Source organism: Bos mutus, chromosome 23 (assembly GCF_027580195.1).
Source record: "Bos mutus isolate GX-2022 chromosome 23, NWIPB_WYAK_1.1, whole genome shotgun sequence".
NCBI lineage: Eukaryota > Metazoa > Chordata > Mammalia > Artiodactyla > Bovidae > Bos > Bos mutus.
Window position 1 is genome coordinate 9059923 of NC_091639.1, and position 21372 is coordinate 9081294.

The 21372-nt window shown below is 42.3% G+C and overlaps 1 protein-coding gene across 1 annotated transcript in view; it reads left to right on the forward strand.

The window, feature by feature from the left end:
• LOC102281286 (phosphatase and actin regulator 1) overlaps positions 1–21372 on the forward strand; it is a 254955-nt gene that overhangs the window by 162827 nt on the left and 70756 nt on the right. The window contains 1 exon segment of the mRNA XM_070361372.1: positions 20647–20814. Within this exon segment, the coding sequence (XP_070217473.1) occupies positions 20647–20814 (168 nt within the window).

Below are 21372 nucleotides of genomic sequence, written 5' to 3' on the forward strand. Positions count from 1 at the left end.
GGAGGAGATACATAATCCCACCAGCGCAGAAAGAAGGTTGGGACGCGGTGTAGGGGGAGTAGCGACCATGTGCCGATGAGAGTCTTCCCTTTCCCCTGTGTGCTGGGAATTAGCGATAACATTTCACTGCAAATAATAAAGTGCATTGAGGTGCTTTTTTCCCCTTCATAGAGTTGGAGCAACATTTTGGAAGGTGTTATTTTTAATTATCAACACAAACAGAACCTCCTTGAAATGGATTACTCTTTTATGCAGAGTCTATATTTTTCCCTCAACTCTCAGGCATTCATGACCAAAAAGCCTGGTATTTAAATGAAAAGGTCGTCGTCTTTTAAAAATAAAAATAACAATTCTCTCCTGTATCAGAGGAGACGGATTCATCGGCTTGCGCCTCTTAAGCCTCGTTGTCTATCTGGCGTCCCAGGCGCATAGACTTACAAAGCCGTGAGGTTTACGGGAAGCAGTGCTTTTCACAGCCTTTCCGAGGCACTGGTATTTTGTCACATTTTTAGCTGTTTCTGATGTCTCACCTAGAAACGGCATCTTCTGGAAGCTGTGATTTGGAGTAACAGTGTGAAAGTGAAAAGGATGTTTACTTTGGTCTCAGTGATGTAAAATCATTTATGTAGCACCTTGGCACCTAATGCAGTGGGTAGCCCCAGTGGGGTAAATGGAAAGCAGATTAAATGGTAAAGAATGAAGAGAAATTGTGCTCTAGATTCTCCTTCAGGTATCACTGTTCTTTCAGGAAATCACTATCCCAAGTGAAAAAAAATTAATAAAGTAGTTTTTATTATAGCTGTGAGCAGACGTTCCCCAGCAAGTGGATTCATCTCTTGTGTGTTTGTTGAATGAACGCTTGTTATGTTGAAGGCATCATTCTGGGCGTCATGAATACCAGGAGGGGCAAGTGAGCTCCCCTAACTAATAGAACTTGTAGTCCCAGAATGAGTTCAGGTGCTTGATGGATGCGACGAGGAAAGTACAAGATGTTTCAGGGGTGGGGTGTCTTGGACGCATTATCCAGGCCTGGAGACTCAGGGATAGCATCTTGGAAGACATGATGTCTTCGAGGAAACCTGAAGGATGGTGAGGATTGTCATGGAGAAGGTGGGATGGGTTGGGGGAATGTTCTAAGTAGAGGGACCCACACATGGGGAGGCACAGGTTGGGGATAATGCAAGAGAGAGCATGTCTGTATGATCAGGGGAGTCAGGGCAGAGCTTACAGGCAGGAAAATGATGTTAGCTGTTTGTTCTTTGTCCTGAGAGCAGTGAGGAGTTCTGGACGGGTTTTCTGCATGATCGGTTATGCAGCCTCATCATTGTGCCTATGGGGGAGAAGGACTTGGAGGGAGACCAAGGCATGAGTCAGAGAGTCCAGCTAGTGGACTGTCTCTGGGATTTAGATGATGTGATGGCAGGTGGGCAGGAATGAGGGTGGTAGGAATGGCAGAGGGGGGAGGAGAGGCTGGAGAATTACAGGAGATGGAGTCAGGAGGGCTCGTGACCACTTAGGTTTGGGCAGTAAAGGCGAGGGTGAAGGCGCGGCCAACATTCAGCACTCTGGCTTGGAGGCTTGGTGGACAGGGATGAAGGGCAGGTGCCTGTCTGCTAAGCTGGGAGCAGAAGAGAAGCAAGTATAGAGAAGGGAATATCACGATGGTTTGACCACACTGAGTGTGAGATATCCAGATGTCTAAGCAGAGTGCTCACTGTACAGATTTGAAACTCAAGAGGGAGAGCTGGGTTGGAGATGGCAGGTTTGGAATTGTCCGTGGATACATGGTCATGAAGACATGTGGATTGATGGTATTTCTCCGAGAAGATGTAGCATGAGAAAGTAAGTGCCCCTGATAGAAAACCCCTCGGTACTCCAGCACTGAGTGATCTGGAAGTTAAAACAAAATGATCTGGGAATAAGAAAGTACTCAAGAACTAAAAAGTGGACAGGAAAATGGGAAGTAATCATGTGTAGCATTATGGCAGCCAAGAGACAGTGGTTCAGATCAGGGAGAAAAATGATTCCAAAGTATCGATTACAGACACATCACATAAGGTGTGTCCTTTTGATTATTTTTATGCTATTAATTGTAGGCTCTTTAGCTCCCTGTGAAGCCAGTGTGCAGTCATCAGGGTGTAAGTTAACATGGCTCTTAAGAACTAATGGTTCTTAAACCTTAAGTTTCTTAAGGTTTCAGAAAACAAAAATCTCAATTCAAGGAGGCTAAACTAGTAAGAAAATTTAGGCCAAATATCTTCCTGTGTTTTATCCTCTAAACTATCCCACATGCCTTTTGAGCAGTGCTTGGCATTTGTCAGTGCTTATTGACTATTTATTGCATAAATGAGTGAGTGAGTGAATGAATGAATTCCACATCATAAAATCCAGTGGTGGGGCAGCACCAGGACTGGTTAGTTCAGTAGTTCAATATCCTGGCAAAAGGAAGCCATCCTCAGGCTCTCACCCCTCATGGTAACAAGGTGGCTGCAGGAGGTCCAGCATTACATGCAGACACAACGTCCAGAGGGGAGAGGCAAGCCTGTTTCCCTTCTTGGTGTTGCTTTCTAAGAGCAAGAAAACCTTGCCCCAGAGGTTCTTCAGAATTCCTCTCGTTTCTCATTGACCAGAATTCTTAAGAGATAACTACTTACCTTTTCCCCTAATTTTGACAGATGTTTCTGGCTCCTACCTAGTATAAGTTATCCTTGGAAGACCCACCACAATACCGCCCTTCCAATCTCAGACCCCACCAATGAAGCCAGGGCAGGGCACGGTACCCTGGGCATGACGAGCATCCCTGCCCACTTCTGATGCCTGATCATGCCACAGCCACTGACCTGCACTGACATTTGTAATGAGGAGACAAGTCAAACTCTGGAAAGTAACAGCTAATAGAAGGGATGCTAGTCACTCTTAGAAAAGCTTTCCTGACTTCATACGTTTGCCTAAGACTCATGTAGAGTTAGGCAAGTCGGTGGGGCACTGAAGCCTTAAGTAAAAGTGTTAGTCGCTCAGTCGTGTCTGACTGTTTGCCACCCCACGACTGTAGCCCACCAGGAAATTCATGGAATTCTCCAGGCAAAAGTACTGGAGTGGGCAGCCGTTCCCTTCTCTAGGGAATCTTCCCGACCCAGGGATCAAACCTGGGTCTCCTGAATTGCAGGTGTATTGAAGCCTTAGTTCAGTTCAGTTCATTCGCTCAGTCGTGTCCGACTCTTTGAGACCCCATGAATCGCAGCACACCAGGCCTCCCTGTCCATCACCAACTCCCGGAATTCACTCAGACTCACGTCCATCAAGTCTGTGATGCCATCCAGCCATCTCATCCTCTGTCATCCCCTTCTCCTCCTGCCCCCAATCCCTCCCAGCATCAGTCTTTTCCAATGAGTCAACTCTTCGCATGAGGTGGCCAAAGTACTGGAGTTTCAGCTTTAGCATCAGTCCTTCCAAAGAACACCCAGGACTGATCTCCTCTAGAATGGACTGGTTGGATCTCCTTGCGTCCAAGGAACTCTCAAGAGTCTTCTCCAACCCCACAGTTCAAAAGCATCAATTCTTTGGCACTCAGCTGTCTTCACAGTCCAACTCTCACATCCATACACGCCTAATGGAAAAACCATAGCCTTGACTAGACGGACCTTTGTTGGCAAAGTAATGTCTCTGCTTTTGAATATGCTATCTAGGTTAGTCATAACTTTCCTTCCAAGGAGTAAGAGTCTTTTAATTTTATGGCTGCAGTCACCATCTGCAGTGATTTTGGAGCCCAAAAAGATAAAGTCTGACACTGTTTCCCCATCTATTTCCCATGAAGTGATGGGACCAGATGCCATGATCTTCGTTTTCTGAATGTTGAGCTTTAAGCCAACTTTTTCACTTTCCTCTTTTACTTTCATCAAGAGGCTCTTTAGTTCTTCGTCACTTTCTGCCATAAGGGTGCTATCATCTGCATTTCTGAGGTTATTGATATTTCTCCCGGCAATCTTGACTCCAGCTTGTGCTTCTTCCAGGCCAGCGTTTCTCATGATGTACTCTGCATATAAGTTAAATAAGCAGGATGACAATATACAGCCTTTATATACTCCTTTAGTCCCACACAGATATCTGTAAAACAACCACATTCTCCTTGGAGCCCTAAGCGCTGGTCCTAGCTCCCTTGTCTTCTGTCTGTAGAAGGTACAGGGCAGCTTCTTAGCTCCCTGGACTCTGGTTTCTGCTTGAATGAACCCCCAGGATCCTAGTTGGCTCCAGCCAGCAAAGCCATGCTTGCCTTCCATCCTCTCTTATCGCTCCCAGCCTCCAGCCTGCTTGCTTGAAGACAGTCTGTTACCAAGCAGCTGGTCCTCCTGGAGGCTCTGGGAACACCCCTGGATGCGTACTCTTCAACTCCATTCTGCCCTTGCTTGTCCTTCCAGAGGGTTGCTGGAAGATAAGGGGACATGATCCAGTTTGGGCTTTACGGCCTTTTCTGCCCAGAGAAAGCGCTCAGTAAATGTCAGCAAGGGTCTCCACCAGACATGTGACCTGGACTTCTCCTCTGCTGTTCTTTGATGCCTGTCTTTCTTTCCCGGTTCCCCTTCACCCAAGTCTAGACTCTCTGCTTCCACCCAGAAGAGCTGAGATTCTGTCAGGAGGCTTTAGGACTCCTCCACAGGCCATGCACACTTCTGGAGCTGTGTCTTGCTGCTCTCTGGGTCCCACCATCCACACGTGCCCCAGAGACATCTTTCTTCCCTGTGCCTCCTCCTTCCTACCACTGCAGCTTCTTTAAAGCAAATATCCACTGAACTGGCCATTTGTTGTGATATGGACCAGGTTAGCAAAGCCGTTTGAATCTCCCAGTTCCAGTAATGGGTTCATTTTTGCATATTCATTAGGCTTCCCTGGTGGCTCAGACGGTAAAGCATCTGCCTACAATGCGGGAGACCAGGGTTCGATCCCTGGGTCGGGAAGATCCTCTGGAGAAGGAAATGGCAACCCACTCCAGTACTCTTGCCTGGAAAATCCCATGGACGGAGGAGCCTGGTAGGCTACAGTCTGTGGGGTTGCAAAGAGTCGGACACGACTGAGCGACTTCACTTCACTAGGCCCATTATTGTGAGTTTTAAGTCTATTTTGAGCGGGGCTGTCCAGTAGAATTTTCAGCAATAACAGGAATGTTCCGTCATCTTTGCCAGCCAGCATCACAGCCATCAGCCACGTGTGGTTATCGAGCACCTCCGATGTGGTTAGGCTGACCGAGGAACTGCGTTTTAGGTTTTATTTAGTTTTAACTAACTTAAACCATAACCGTATGTTGGAGAGCAGCTCAGCTAGAGAAACAGAACTGCTTAAATTTTGCAATGACAAGTCCCTATGACTTTCCTTCTCCTACTCTAGCCATTAAAGATTTTTTTAAAAAATCTTGGATTCGCTATTAACTGTGAAGGGCCCACCGCACAGCGATATATGATTTTGTGAGAGTTCCACTCTTGTGTAATAGCATAGGAGAGAAACTGTGTCATCCCATTCATTTTATATTCGGTCTCTGCCCCAGTTGCATTTTTGATATCAGAATGCCTAGGAATAGCAAGATGGTAAATCCTCTTTCTGCTGCAAACCTTGGAGTCAAGAGTCATTATCTGGAAATAGTGGTCAGAGCCATCATACCTCATCAGGATAGATGATGTAAAGAACTGATGGGCTCGGGTATAAAGACTGCTGAGGAGGCATAACTGTACCCAGGCAGATGAAAGAAACACCTCTGGGAGACAGACACCACGGTTTGATACGAGGAGGTGTTTGCAATGAGGAAGCCACCAAGAAGCCATGTGAGCTGTGGTTTGCTGACTGTGTGGTCCAGTAAAAGGCAGAAAACGCTGATAAATCCATCAGGGAACAACTACCGGGAAGTGCAACTGAAACAAGCTACGCACTTGTTTTAGTCAACGCCACTTTTGTGATAGGAAGTCACTGCAACTCACACACTTCAGGGTTTTCGGCAAAGTCCTCTGTACAAGACAGGAAATATTAGCATCAAAATAGGATATTAAATCCAGAACAATAGCAGCTATTTTTTAAAAAGTAAGGTGATTCTCCAAGCACGAAAACATGTACCATTCCATTCTGTGTTTAAAGTCACCCAGTCTCAGTATCACGGAATCAGTTACATTCTGAGATTGAAATCCATCTTGCGTAGGTTTCAAGCTATTAGCATCGAAAGGATTCTGTGAGTTACCGAGATGCCTGTGTCAGACACAAAGAAACCTCATACCTCTTGCACATTTGTTCTTCCGTATAAACTAGTCTGAATGATCCAAAGACTTCTGGCCTCGAATAGACACGAAAGATAAACTAGAAGAATCTCTGAGGTGTGGATTCCGAAAGTACAGGTTTAGTGATCCTACAAAGTCCTGCGATGTCTGCTCACAATTCTGGTGGCATATAGATACTTTTTTTTTTTTTTTTTTTTTTTTTTTTTAAAAAAAAATCACATGCTCCCCATCCTGAACCCTCCTCCCTCCCAACCTCCCATACCATCCCCCTGGGCCTTCCCAGCGCACCAGCCCCAAGCATCCAGCATCGTGCACTGAACCTGGACTGGCATCTCGTTTCATACATGACATTTCACATGTTTCAATGACATTCTCCCAAATCTTCCCACTCTCTCCCACAGAGTCCATAAGACTGTTCTATACATCAGTGTCTCTTTTGCTGTCTCGTACACAGGGTTATCGTTACCATCTTTCTAAATTCCATATACATGCGTTAGTATATTGTATTTATGTTTTTCCTTCTGGCTTACTTCACTCTGTATAATAGTCTCCAGTTTCATCCACCTCATTAGAACTGATTCAAATGTATTCTTTTTAATGGCTGAGTAATACTCCATTGTGTATATGTACCACAGCTTTCTTATCCATTCATCTGCTGATGGACATCTAGGTTGCTTCCATGTCCTGGCTATTATAAACAGTGCTCACGATGAACATTGGGGTACACGTGTCTCTTTCCCTTCTGGTTTCCTCAGTGTGTATGCCCAGCAGTGGGATTGCTGGATCATAAGGCAGTTCTATTTCCAGTTTTTAAGGAATCTCACACTGTTCTCCATAGTGGCTGTACTAATTTGCATTCCCACCAACAGTGTAAGAGGGTTCCCTTTTCTCACCCTCTCCAGCATTTATTATTTGTAGACTTTTGGAAGCCATTCTGACTGGTGTGAAATGGTACCTCATAGTGGTTTTGATTTGCATTTCTCTGATAAAAGTGATGTTGAACATCTTTTCAAGTGTTTGTTAGCCATCTGTATGTCTTCTTTGGAGAAATGTCTATTTAGATCTTTGGCCCATTTTTGATTGGGTCATTTATTTTTCTGGAGTTGAGCTGTAGGAGTTGCTTGTATATTTTTTGAGATTAGTTGAAATTTGCTATTATTTTCTCCCATTCTGAAGGCTGTCTTTTCACCTTGCTAATAGTTTCCTTTGATGTGCAGAAGCTTTTAAGTTTAATTAGGTCCCATTTGTTTATTTTGCTTTTATTTCCAATATTCTGGGAGGTGGGTCATAGAGGATCCTGCTGTGATGTAAGTGTTTTGCCTATGTTCTCCTCTAGGAGTTTTATAGTTTCTGGTCTTATGTTGAGATCTTTAATCCATTTTGAGTTTATTTTTGTATATGGTGTTAGAAAGTGTTCTAGTTTCATTCTTTTACAAGTGGTTGACCAGATTTCCCAGCACCACTTGTTAAAGAGATTGTCTTTAATCCACTGTATATTCTTGCCTCCTTTGTCAAAGATAAGGTGTCCATATGTGCGTGGATTTATCTCTGGGCTTTCTATTTTGTTCCATTGATCTATATTTCTGTCTTTGTGCCAGTACCATACTGTCTTGATAACTGTGGCTTTGTAGTAGAGCCTGAAGTCAGGTAGGTTGATTCCTCCAGTTCCATTTTTCTTTCTCAAGATCACTTTGGCTAGAGGTTTTTGTATTTCCATACAAATTGTAGAAATTATTTGTTCTAGCTCTGTGAAGAATACTGTTGGTAGCTTGATAGGGATTGCATTGAATCTATAAATTGCTTTGGGTAGTATACTCATTTTCACTATATTGATTCTTCCAATCCATGAACATGGTATATTACTCCATCTATTAGTGTCCTCTTTGATTTCTTTCACCAGTGTTTTATAGTTTTTTCTATATATAGGTCTTTAGTTTCTTTAGGTAGATATATTCCTAAGTATTTTATTCTCTTCGTTGCAATGGTGAATGGAATTGTTCTTAATTTCTCTTTCTGTTTTCTCATTATTAGTGTATAGGAATGCAAAGGGATTTCTGTGTGTTGATTTTATATCCTGCAACTTTACTATAATCATTGATTAGTTCTAGTAATTTTCTGGTGGAGTCTTTAGGGTTTTCTATGTAGAGGATCATGTCATCTGCAAATAGTGAGAGTTTTACTTCTTCTTTTCCAATTTGGATTCCTTTTATTTCTTTTTCTGCTCTGATTGCTGTAGCCAAAACTTCCAAAACTATGTTGAATAGTAATGGTGAAAGTGGGTATAGATACTTTTAGACACACGATCACACTCTGACAATGACTTTTCTTCACTGGAAAAGAAAATGTACCAGACGTGAGAGAGACACACACACACTGTGTTTTAGTTTTTGTGAATAAGACTCTCAGTTTGTCTTTTTCAAAGCCCGAGATTCAAAAACATTAAGTATTGTTAGTAAATCTCCAGAGTTAATAGAAATGTATTGCTTTCAATATATGTTTAAAATTCTACACGATGATATCTGTAGCACCATTTAGTTTAATGACTTCAACTCCTTGAATTCAAGCAAACTCCAATGACCATGGAGCCATTTCCAGCTTAGATTGAGAGCTTTTCATCTTTCATTGAAATCCTTAGAGCTGCGGTTGATGGCACATCACTTGGCTGACAATGAGAGCAGCCAGTGGCTTTGAGGACAGTGATTTAGAAGATTACTGGGATTAACAGAAGCTTTTCAAAGCTGTCTATATTGTGGAAATGACACCTATGTGTGTTACTAAACAGTGGCAAGGCAATGGCAACCAACTCCACTACTCTTGCCTGGAAAATCCCATGGGTGGAGGAGCCTGGTGGGCTGCAGTCCATGGGGTCGAGAAGAGTCAGACACGACTGAACGACTTCACTTTCACTTTTCACCATCATGCATTGGAGAAGGAAATGGCAACCCACTCCATTGTTCCTGCCTGGAGAATCCCAGGGATGGGGGAGCCTGGTGAGCTGCCATCTATGGGGTCACACAGAATTGGACACAACTGAAGGGACTTAGCAGCAGTGCCCCCTTAGTGGATGAACTTTTTTTCTACTCTAATGGAAAAAGTGTATCAACGTCAAGAAAGAAAAAATAAAAAGACATCAGATGAAGTCCATGTTTCATAGCTCCCCATCACCAGTGACACTTGGTCACTTCGGCTCTATGGGGTCCCCATCAGCCACTCAGCAGAGATGCCCTTTTTGGTCAAAGGACATGTATTGAAAGCTACAGCAGCAGCTCTGTCTCAAAGGGAAAAAACAATTAGCAAATACTTGCAGTAGAGCTCTTCTTCCATGTCTTCACAAAGATGATTATTTGCTTTAACATAGGTGGCTGCACTTTTTGCTCTAATTATAGCTGTTGGCGATTGCCAGTAAATTTTCATAGGTCTGCATGTGCGAATTCTACACATTGCGTTACCGACGGGGATGCAGCATAGCTAACACTTCCTAATGTTTTGAGTCTAAAATTCTCACAGGGTGCTTCACATACATAATCATTTTTCCTTCTACTGGAAGCATCAATGTAACCATGATTTCGTGACACTCATTGTTCTCCTCTTCTGCACGTCTTTTATTCAGAATTTGCATCCTAGCAGTGCAGTAACTGTGGAGAAGGGGTAAAAAGTTGGGCTCAGAGAAAATAGCTATTCAAGAAACCTGAGGAGTAAGGAGGGGGTTTTCCCTTGCCAACAAAAATTATTAGGTTTTCATGTAACTGAACAAGGCAGCATGCCAGTGTTTGTTATTTTTTTTGTACATGTAAGCATCTCCATTGGAAAAAAAAAAAATTAATGACCATTAAGCTCTACTCATGGAGAAGGCAATGGCAACCCAGTCCAGTACTCTTGCTTGGAAAATCCCATGGACCGAGAAGCCTGGTGGGCTGCAGTCCATGGGGTCGCTAAGAGTCAGACACAACTGAGCGACTTCCCTTTCACTTTTCACTTTCATGCATTGGAGAAGGAAATGGCAACCCACTCCAGTGTTCTTGCCTGGAGAATCCCGGGGATGGGGGAGCCTGGTGGGCTGCCGTCTATGGGGTCGTACAGGGTCGGATATGACTGGAGCGACTTAGCAGCAGCAGCAAGCTCTACTCATATCTTGCCAAGCTCACTTTAGAACTTTGCAGCGTGCCTGCATATTTCCTCTTGAGGGCATTGTAATCAACCCGTGCCTCTCATTCTCCGGTCCTGGTTTTGCACTTGACATTGTTTCAAGCACACGGTTAGGGGTCAGCGTCACCCACAGGGTCATTTCACTTGCATTTCTTTCGTTCCCAGCCAGGCTGTGCATTTCACGAGGGGCACCTGGAACTGATTTCTATTTATTTGTACAAATACTCCGCATACTTGAAATAGCCATTCTTTTATAGTTATGTTTGGTTCAGATTTCCCCATCATGCTGGTTTTTCTCCCTTATACTGGTTGTACAGTGTTTTATTTTGCAAATTAAAAACCTAAAAGTTCGCTCAGAGACTACTATCAACAATTATATGCCAATAAAATGGACAATGTGGAAGAAATGGACAAATTCTTAGAAAAGTACAACTTTCCAAAACTCGACCAGGAAGAAATAGAAAATCTTAACAGACCCATCACAAGCACGGAAATTGAAACTGTAATCAAAAATCTTCCAGCAAACAAAAGCCCAGGTCCAGATGGCTTCACAGCTGAATTCTACCAAAAATTTAGAGAAGAGCTAACACCTATCCTGCTCAAACTCGTCCAGAAAATTGCAGAGGAAGGTAAACTTCCAAACTCATTCTATGAGGCCACCATCACCCTAATACCAAAACCTGACAAAGATCCCACAAAAAAAGAAAACTACAGGCCAATATCACTGATGAACATAGATGCAAAAATCCTTAACAAAATTCTAGCAATCAGAACCCAACAACACATTAAAAAGATCATACACCATGACCAAGTGGGCTTTATCCCAGGGATGCAAGGATTCTTCAATATCTGCAAATCAATCAATGTAATACACCACATTAACAAATTGAAAAATAAAAACCATATGATCATCTCAATAGATGCAGAGAAAGCCTTTGACAAAATTCAACATCCATTTATGATAAAAACTCTCCAGAAAGCAGGAATAGAAGCAACATACCTCAACATAATAAAAGCTATATATGACAAAAACCCACTGCAAACATTATCCTCAATGGTGAAAAATTGAAAGCATTTCCTCTAAAGTCAGGAACAAGACAAGGGTGCCCACTTTCACCATTACTATTCAACATAGTTTTGGAAGTTTTGGCCACAGCAATCAGAGCAGAAAAAGAAATAAAAGGAATCTAAATTGGAAAAGAAGAAGTAAAACTCTCACTATTTGCAGATGACATGATCCTCTACATAGAAAACCCTAAAGACTCCACCAGAAAATTACTAGAACTAATCAATGATTATAGTAAAGTTGCAGGATATAAAATCAACACACAGAAATCCCTTGCATTCCTATACACTAATAATGAGAAAACAGAAAGAGAAATTAAGGAAACAATTCCATTCACCATTGCAACAGAAAGAATAAAATACTTAGGAATATATCTACCTAAAGAAACTAAAGACCTATATATAGAAAACTATAAAACACCAGTGAAAGAAATCAAAGAGGACACTAATAGATGGAGAAATACACCATGTTCATGGATTGGAAGAATCAATATAGTGAAAATGAGTATGCTACCCAAAGCAATTTATAGATTCAATGCAATCCCTATCAAGCTACCAACAGTATTCTTCACAGAGCTAGAACAAATAATTTCACAATTTGTATGGAAATACAAAAAACCTCAAATAGCCAAAGCAATCCTGAGAAAGAAGAATGGAACTGGAGGAATCAACCTACCTGACTTCAGGCTCTACTACAAAGCCACAGTTATCAAGACAGTATGGTACTGGCACAAAGACAGAAATATTGATCAATGGAACAAAATAGAAAGCCCAGAGATAAATCCACACACATATGGACACCTTATCTTTGACAAAGGAGGCAAGAATATACAATGGATTAAAGACAATCTCTTTAACAAGTGGTGCTGGGAAAACTGGTCAACCACTTGTAAAAGAATGAAACTAGAACACTTTCTAACACTATACACAAAAATAAACACAAAATGGATTAAAGATCTAAACATAAGACCAGAAACTATAAAACTCCTAGAGGAGAACATAGGCAAAACACTCTCTGACATACATCACAGCAGGATCCTCTATGACCCACCTCCCAGAATATCGGAAATAAAAGCAAAAATAAACAAATGGGACCTAATTAAACTTAAAAGCTTCTGCACATCAAAGGAAACTATCAGCAAGGTGAAAAGACAGCCTTCAGAATGGGAGAAAATAATAGCAAATGAAGCAACTGACAAACAACTAATCTCAAAAATATACAAGCAACTCCTACAGCTCAACTCCAGAAAAATAAATGACCCAATCAAAAAATGGGCCAAAGAACTAAATAGACATTTCTCCAAAGAAGACATACAGATGGCTAACAAACACATGAAAAGATGCTCAACATCACTCATTATCAGAGAAATGCAAATCAAGACCACTATGAGGTACCATTTCACACCAGTCAGAATGGCTGCGATCCAAAAGTCTACAGATAATAAATGTTGGAGAGGGTGTGGAGATAAGGGAACCCTCTTACACTGTTGGTGGGAATGGAAACTAGTACAGCCACTATGGAGAACAGTGTGGAGATTCCTTAAAAAACTGGAAATAGAACTGCCTTATGATCCAGCAATCCCACTGCTGGGCATACACACTGAGGAAACCAGAAGGGAAAGAGACACGTGTACCCCAATGTTCATCACAGCACTGTTTATAATAGCCAGGACATGGAAGCAACCTAGATGTCCATCAGCAGATGAATGGATAAGAAAGCTGTGGTACATATACACAATGGAGTATTACTCAGCCATTAAGAAGAATTCATTTGAATCAGTTCTAATGAGGTGGATGAAACTGGAGCCTATTATACAGAGCGAAGTAAGCCAGAAGGAAAAACACCAATACAGTATACTAACGCATATATATGGAATTTAGAAAGATGATAACAATAACCCTGTGTACGAGACAGCAAAAGAGACACTGATGTATGGAACAGTCTTATGGACTCTGTGGGAGAGGAGAGGGTGGGAAGATTTGGGAGAATGGCATTGAAACATGTAAAATATCATGTATGAAACGAGATGCCAGTCCAGGTTCAATGCACGATACTGGATGCTTGGGGCTAGGGCACTGGGACGACCCAGAGGGATGGTATGGGGAGGGAGGAGGGAGGAGGGTTCAGGATGGGGAACACATGTGTACCTGTGATGGATTCATTTTGATATTTGGCAAAACTAATACAATTATGTAAAGTTTAAAAATAAAATTTAAAAAATAAAAACCTAAAAGTTTATGAGTAAGTTAATACATTTCTGGCTTCCTTCTTATGCACCCTAAATAAATAAATATGTCTGTGAGTATATATATATATGTCAATCACCCTAAAACCAGAGGGTATCTTAAAGCAAAACAAACAACAACAACAAAATTTTTTGGAATATTGTCACATAGGTAACATCTGGTTATAGGTAGATGTCATTCCTAAATAAACTGAATTAGAACAAAAAATATGTATTTTTAAAAACATCTTTCAAGCCAACTCTCTGGAACACAGCTTTTATATATTGGGTTAGCCACAGAGTTCATCCCAGTTTTTCATACCATCTTATGGGAAAACCCAAATGAACTTTTTGACCAACCAGTAGATTGTACTCTTAGAACATTAAGAAAAATTTTATGCAAGACAAGAGGTGAATCTCCATCTGTTCCAAACACACATCTACTCCCTTCCTTCGCCTCTCATTTTTCTTCTTCTGTTTCTCAGGGCTTAACTTCTCACGCTTCTTTTCCTCATCTTTCACCCCAGCTCGTGTACACCAAATTCCTCCCTGTCTGCATTTCTGCACCCCGTCTTGCCTCACTCTTTCCCCAGGGGATGTCTGTTTCCTCCTCAGCATTTAGCACAATGCCTGGCCTGTGGCAGGAGGGGCAGGGCAGAATATGGTTCAACTCCAGGCCTTTGGAGGCAGCCACCCTAACAGTCGTTTCTCCAGGTATCCTAAGGAGCTAACAGCAGATCTGTTTGTGAGGCTCAGTGGGTGTGACCCCACATTGTTCACGATAGGGTCTCAGTAGGTGTTTGTCAGTCGAATGAATTCATTCACTCTCACCTCTCCCTTGGGAGAAGGCAGTGGCACCGCACTCCAGCACTCTTGCCTGGAAAATCCCATGGATGGAGGAGCCTGGTAGGCTGCAGTCCATGGGGTCGCTAAGAGTCGGACACGACTGAGCGACTTCACTTTCACTTTTCACTTTCATGCACTGGAGAAGGAAATGGCAACCCACTCCAGTGTTCTTGCCTGGAGAATCCCAGGGACAGGGGAGCCTGGTGGGCTGCCGTCTCTGGGGTCCCACAGAGTTGGACACGACTGAAGCGACTTAGCAGCACAGCAGCACCTCTCCCTGCACTCTCCTTAACTTGATGTGAGCCTGACTTACCAGCATCTTCAATTCTTGTGCCTCACAAGGAAGAGAAGACAGTGACTGGCCAGGTCTCCATCTCAATCCATTGCTTTCTACGTCTCACCATTTGTCGTGACTCTGACTTGCACTCTCTTCTGCATTCTTTTCTCTTCACTTCTGTGACCGGATGCTCCCGTTGGGCATGTCTGCACCTGGCTCATCTTTTACTTTTCTTCCCCACCCTGGTGCCCTCTCCAGTCCCATCTCCCTTCGTGACAAGTTCATAATCCATGGTTAGACCACGCAACCTCCTGCTTTCTCTTTGAGATTTAAACCAGCCGCCTCTGTTACGTGTTAGCCCCATGAACGACATTTCCTGCCCTAAACCTCATCATGAAAAGGCACTGTTGCTATTCTGGGTTCTCTTGCTTGTCCAGTTCTTTCCCTCCAGTCCAGTAGTTCTCAAAGTGTGGAACCCTGACCAGCAAAAGCAGCTTTGGCATCACCCAAGAATTTATTAGACACGTGTGTTCTCAGTTCCACGCCAAACCTCATGAGTCAGAGACTCTGGGAGTGAGGCCCTGTCATCTGTGTTTTAACTGCCCGCCAGGAAATTGTGATGCCCATGAAAGTTTGAGAACCACTGCCTTAACCTGTCTGGTCTCCTCCTGCCTTCTCCCTTCCTCCTTTCCACACTTTGCCAATTCTAGTAGGAACTGTCTTAATACCTGAAGATAATTGTACCATTTTGAAAATTACAGTATGTGAAACGTCAAAATGATTTCCAATACTCAATGAGCTTTTGCTCATTCATACTAACAAGAGACTGTGCAGTGGAAGATCAGAAAGAGAAATTCAGGAAGCAATTCCACTTACCATTGTATCAAAAAGAGCAAATACCTAAGAAACTGTGATGATCTTGATAGATGAAAGTAGAAATGTTCTGTGAGACTCATTTTATTCAGGAGAGTTAAATTCTTCCTGGGAGGGAAAACAGTTTTTTCTAATGATGTTTATTTTAAAAATGCTAGTAATGTGCTGTGGAGAAGGCAGTGGCACCCCACTCCAGTATTCTTGCCTGGAAAATCCCATGGACGGAGGAGCCTGGTAGGCTGCAGTCCATGGGGTCGCACAGAGTCGGACACGACTGAAGCGACTTAGCAGCAGCAGCAGCAGCAGTAATCTGCTGATAACAGAACTGGTAAATAGTAAAAAGACATGGAGAGCCTAAACAGTCTTCAGAGATACAAGCTATTATGTATAAGATGTATAGACAACAGGGTCCTACTGTGTAATAGCACAGGGAACTATATTCAGTATTCTGTGCTAAGCCATAATGGAAAAGAATATGAAAAAGGAATGTGTGCGTATATACACCTGTGTATGTGTATCTATACATACATGTGTGAATATATACATGTGTGTATATATACACATACGTGTGTGTATATATATACACACATATATGTGTATATATGCACATGTGCATGTATATTATATATAATAACTGAATCACTTTACAGTAGAAATTAATACAACCTTGTGAATCAACTATTCATCAATAAATTAGTCTTTAGATGAATCAACCTTGAAGTTACTAAGCATTCGGAATTCCCAGCTAATTCCTCATAGCTTGATGATGAGAACATGGAGTTCATTACGTTCATGCTTCTACCTTTTGTGTGCATTTGAAAACATAAGAATTTTAAAAATAACTGTTACTTTAACAGCAGCATCTTTTTAATCCCATATTATATGAATCCAAATCAGATTTAATTTTTGTCATCATCTATCTTAGTCATAAGTGATATCAATAATGAATCTGTACTTATTGCATGGTTTTAATTTACTTCTACCAGATGTGTGCATATATATGCAGGTAAGTAGGTATGTCGATAGATAAAACATGGTTATCAATGTTAATATTGAAGAAATGACCAAAAGCCCAGAAATCTGCTGCTGTGTAAATTGACAAACCCTATAGAAAAATGACTTAACGATATCCAGGTCTGTGTCAGTAGACATTAAAATATTAATACACATAAATGTCTTTATCGGACTCTCTTCTAAAGGGGGAGAATTCTAATCGCAGAGAAGGTTTTATACCAGAAGGTAATCGGCAGAGATTTCTGTTTTTATAAGAGCATGTTGCTGCTGCTGCTGCTGCTAAGTTTCTTCAGTCGTGTCCGACTCTGTGCGACCCCATAGATGGCAGCCCACCAGGCCCCGCCGTCCCTGGGATTCTCCAGGCAAGAACACTGGAGTGGTTTGCCATTTCCTTCTCCAATGCATGAAAGTCAAAAGTGAAAGTGAAGTCGCTCAGTCGTGTCCGACTCCCAGCGACCCCATGGACTGCAACCCACCAGGCTCCTCCGTCCATGGATTTTCCAGGCAAGAGTACAGCATAAAGCATTCGAAATCCCTTTGTGACCAACCACAGAGAGATAATCATTAAGATGATAACTATGCAAATTATAATGCTTATAAAATTTAAAAAAAAAAACAAGACGAAATAAAATTTGATACATACAACTACGTATGGAAAAAGAGCTTTTCTGTTAGGGTAGAAATATGATTCATGTCATATTTCTCCTTTTTTCTAATTTTGTTTTTTAATGAGATGTGTATTTAGAAGTTTTGGTGGTGGAATTCACAAGATTGTTTCCTCTCCCAAATGACTTGGGCCTTTGTGATTTAGCAGAGGTACTTTTTAACCGTAGAGAGCTATATTTTTTGAGAGTTGATGTGTCCCAAGACGGGTGAGCAATACTGCTTCCCCGTAACCACCAAGACCTCTAGCGCTACTGCTGTGGTGTCTTTTCTTCCCCTTAATGTTGCATCTACAGTTGTTAGACGTAAGTAGTCTAAGTAGCTAAAATATGTAGCGATCATTCCATCACATCTTTGCCCCAAAGAAGCAAAATATGACAACAACCCTGAAACCCCTCCTCCTCTGGCTGTTTTAAGCCAGTACTTTTACTATACTGCTGCTGCTGCTGCTAAGTCGCTTCAGTCGTGTCGGACTCTGTGCGACCCCGTAGACGGCAGCCCACCAGGCTCCTCCGTCCCTGGGATTCTCCAGGCAAGAACACTGGAGTAGGTTGCCATTTCCTTCTCCAGTGCATGAAAGTGAAAGGTGAAAATGAAGTCGCTCAGTCGTGTCCGACTCTTCGAGACCCCATGGACTGCAGCCTACCAGGCTCCTCCGTCCATGGGATTTTCCAGGTAAGAGTACTGGAGTGGGGTGCCAGAACATCCAAAATCAGAATGGTTTCCCAGAGATGCAGTAAACCTGACGGCAGTGCCATCATTATTCCGCCACCTGGGAACCCAAAGCAGAGGTGCTTCCCATGTTGTCGGTTTGAACAAGACGGAGTAAAGGACCCGGGACTGTCCGTTACTGGATGGCGCTGCGTTAACGCTCACAACCGCGCGCGGCTCTTCCCATCCTGGGTACTCTCAGTTCAGCTGAGTGTTTCCCAGATAGCCTTGGCCTGGCAGTCTGCTCTTCTCTTAGGAATGAGATGTCATAGCCGTATTGTTAATCACGATTATAGTGACTACTGCCTCCATTTGAGACATATAAAAAGGCCACATGAGGGGCTTTCCTGGCCATCTAGGGGCTAAGACTCCGCACTTCCACTGCACGGGGCATGGGTTCCATCCCTGGTTGGGGAACTAACATCGCACATGCTAAGCAGCATGACCAACAGCAAACAAAAGCCCAATTAACAAAAAAAAATTTTAAGGCCAAGTGAAAAGAAAGAAAAAATAAACCCACAGTCTTCAAAAATTAGTGCCTTAAATTATCTGCTTCAAATGACTTTTTGGTGTACATTATATTTTTTTTCTATGTGTATAAAATTTCAGGTCAAATATCATAAGTCCTTGAACTATATGCTGCCTAAAGCCTGTCAGTTTATAAATTGCTCTGTTGAGCATGCGTTTCATCAGGCCAGTTCTAAATGAGGAGGAAAGGGGGTAGGTAGAGGAATCTTTTGCTGCTGTATCATCATTGTGTAGAAAATTAAAGCCTTGGGAGGAACACAGCAAAAGGAAAAGCTTATTTATCCATGATTAACCATGGAGGCATTTCACTGTTGTATTTCTTCAAGTAAATCATCTGTCTTCTCATTGTAAGGCAGGTAATTGCTTTGCTGATTTCTGTGTTTCTGCCCAAACATAACTTAGAGCCTTTCATCTGGATATTTATTCATCTGGCTGGAACAGCTTTCAGTCCTCTTTAAAAATTAATTTGACTTTAATGTCTAGCTATCTAGGACTCCCCTGGGCTAGGAGGAAATCACACCCAGGGAGTTTTGATTTGACAAACGGCCGTTGTGTAGGAGACTTTTATCCTCCACCGTGGTGTTAACTGGCTGCTCCTTGTCTTGCTGAGCTTTGACAAGATCAAAGCGTACACCCTGCCCGGCAGAATCAGTGATGGGCACCAGGAGAATCCTGGCACCTCCCAGTGACTCTGGGCCGCTGCAGCCCTGCAGCTGGAGCTCAGAGACCCCTAAACGTGTCTACTTGGAGAGATTGGATGTGGGCAGAGGTGCCGAGAAGACAGGGTGAGTCTTTCCTAGTGCCTTGATGTCCCAGGTCCCCATGCTTGTTGAGCGCTTGAAGCCTTTGGCTCCCAGAAGTAGGAATTCCTGACCTCGTTTTCCATCTCTGAGTCCTGCTTAGTGTTTCCAGGTTTTCAAAAATTATGAAGAAAATTTGATTTTCATTTTTGTTTAAAGAACAAATATAAAACATGGTATATTATGATTTTTTAGCACTTTTAAAATGTTAAAACTTTTGTAAATGTTTTTAAATTTTCAATTAAAGTATAGTTGATTAACAATATTGTGTAAGTTTCAGGTATACAGCACAGATACTCAGTTATACATATATATATGTGTGTGTGTGTGTGTGTGTGTGTGTGTATATACACTCTTTTTCAGATTCTTTTCCCTTATAGTTTACTACAAAAATATAGTTGCCTGTGCTATACTGTAGGTTCTTGTTTGTTATTTACATATTTTATATATAGTAGAATGTATATGTTAATACTAACCTCCTAATGTATTCCTCCCTGCTCCCTTTCTCCTTTGGTAACGATAAGTTTGCATTCTATGTCTGTGAGTCTCTGTTTTATTTTTTAAAAAAAAGTTCATTAGTATCTTTTTCTTTTTAATTCCACATAAGCAATATCATATGATACTTGTCTTTCCCAGTCTAGCTCACTGAACTAGTGTGATGATTTCTAGGGTTTTTTTCTAGGTTCACATTGCTGTGTATGGCATTCCCGCATTCTTTTTTATGGCTGAGTAATATTCCATATGGGCTTCCTGGTGGTTCAGACAGTAAAGAATCTGTCTGTAATGCAGATCTGGGTTCGATCCCTGGGTTGGGAAGATCCCCTAGAGAAGGGAATGATTACCCACTCCAGTATTCTGGCCTGGAAAATTCCATGGACAGAGGAGTCTGGCGGGCTACAGTTCATGGAGTTGCAAAGAGTCAGACATGACTGAGTGACTTTTCAGTTTCACAATATTCCATACATATGTATATACACATACATACATACACACACACACACAGCACATCTTTTTTATCCATTCATCTGTCGATGGAGAGAAAACAGGCACACTACTGAAGATCATTGGAAATGGTTTCCCTGGTGGTTAGATGCCTTAAAAGCAAAATAACAAGTGCAGACTTTGTGTCTGGTCTTGATGAAGATTGTTCAAAAGCATCCAGACTCAGGTAGCAGGCTATAAATGTCACTCTTTCCTGCAAGGCAGGCGTATCTAACTCTGCGGTCTCTTTCTCGCTCCAACAGATGGGGAGCTCTCCATATCAAATGAAGATGACTCCCTGGAAAACGGGCAGTCCCTGAGCTCCAGCCAGCTGTCTCTGCCTGCCCTGTCCGAAATGGAGCCAGTCCCGATGCCCAGGGATCCTTGCTCATATGAGGTGCTCCAGCCTGCTGACATCATGGATGGGACAGGTAATGCCCCCTGATAGACATTGAATTGGTCCCCAGCATGTGGTGTGGCGGGCCTTCAGCCTGGATGGACCTGGGCTTCTGTTCTGAAGCCCCCTGAATAGAAGGATCTCCTGGAAATGAGGATGGAAGTGACCGATTTAGTATCGGGTTGGTCATGAAAGTTCCTTTGGGTTTTTCCGTAAAACGTTACAGAAAACTTGAACAAGGTTTTCGGCCAACCCAGTACATGCTGAGTGTAAAAATATGGAGGAAATATCCATTTATTTTTCTACAATCTTTAAAAACACTTTTAAAACCTAAATCTCTTTAAAGAGGATAGGTCTTGTTTTGTAATATAGATGATTTAAAACGCCATCGTTTTGTTTTCTAACATTCGTTCCTGCTAACGCTGAGCCCCATGCTTCTGCAGGATGTCTAAGTCACCTGGTCACAAAGCCCGGGTATGCCTTTGAATCCTCATCCCGATATAACAGTTAACTGTTACATCACTTTAGCAGACTGTACCAGTTTACCGTATAAAATTGATGTATTAATTGTACAACTTAACCGGTTAAGTTG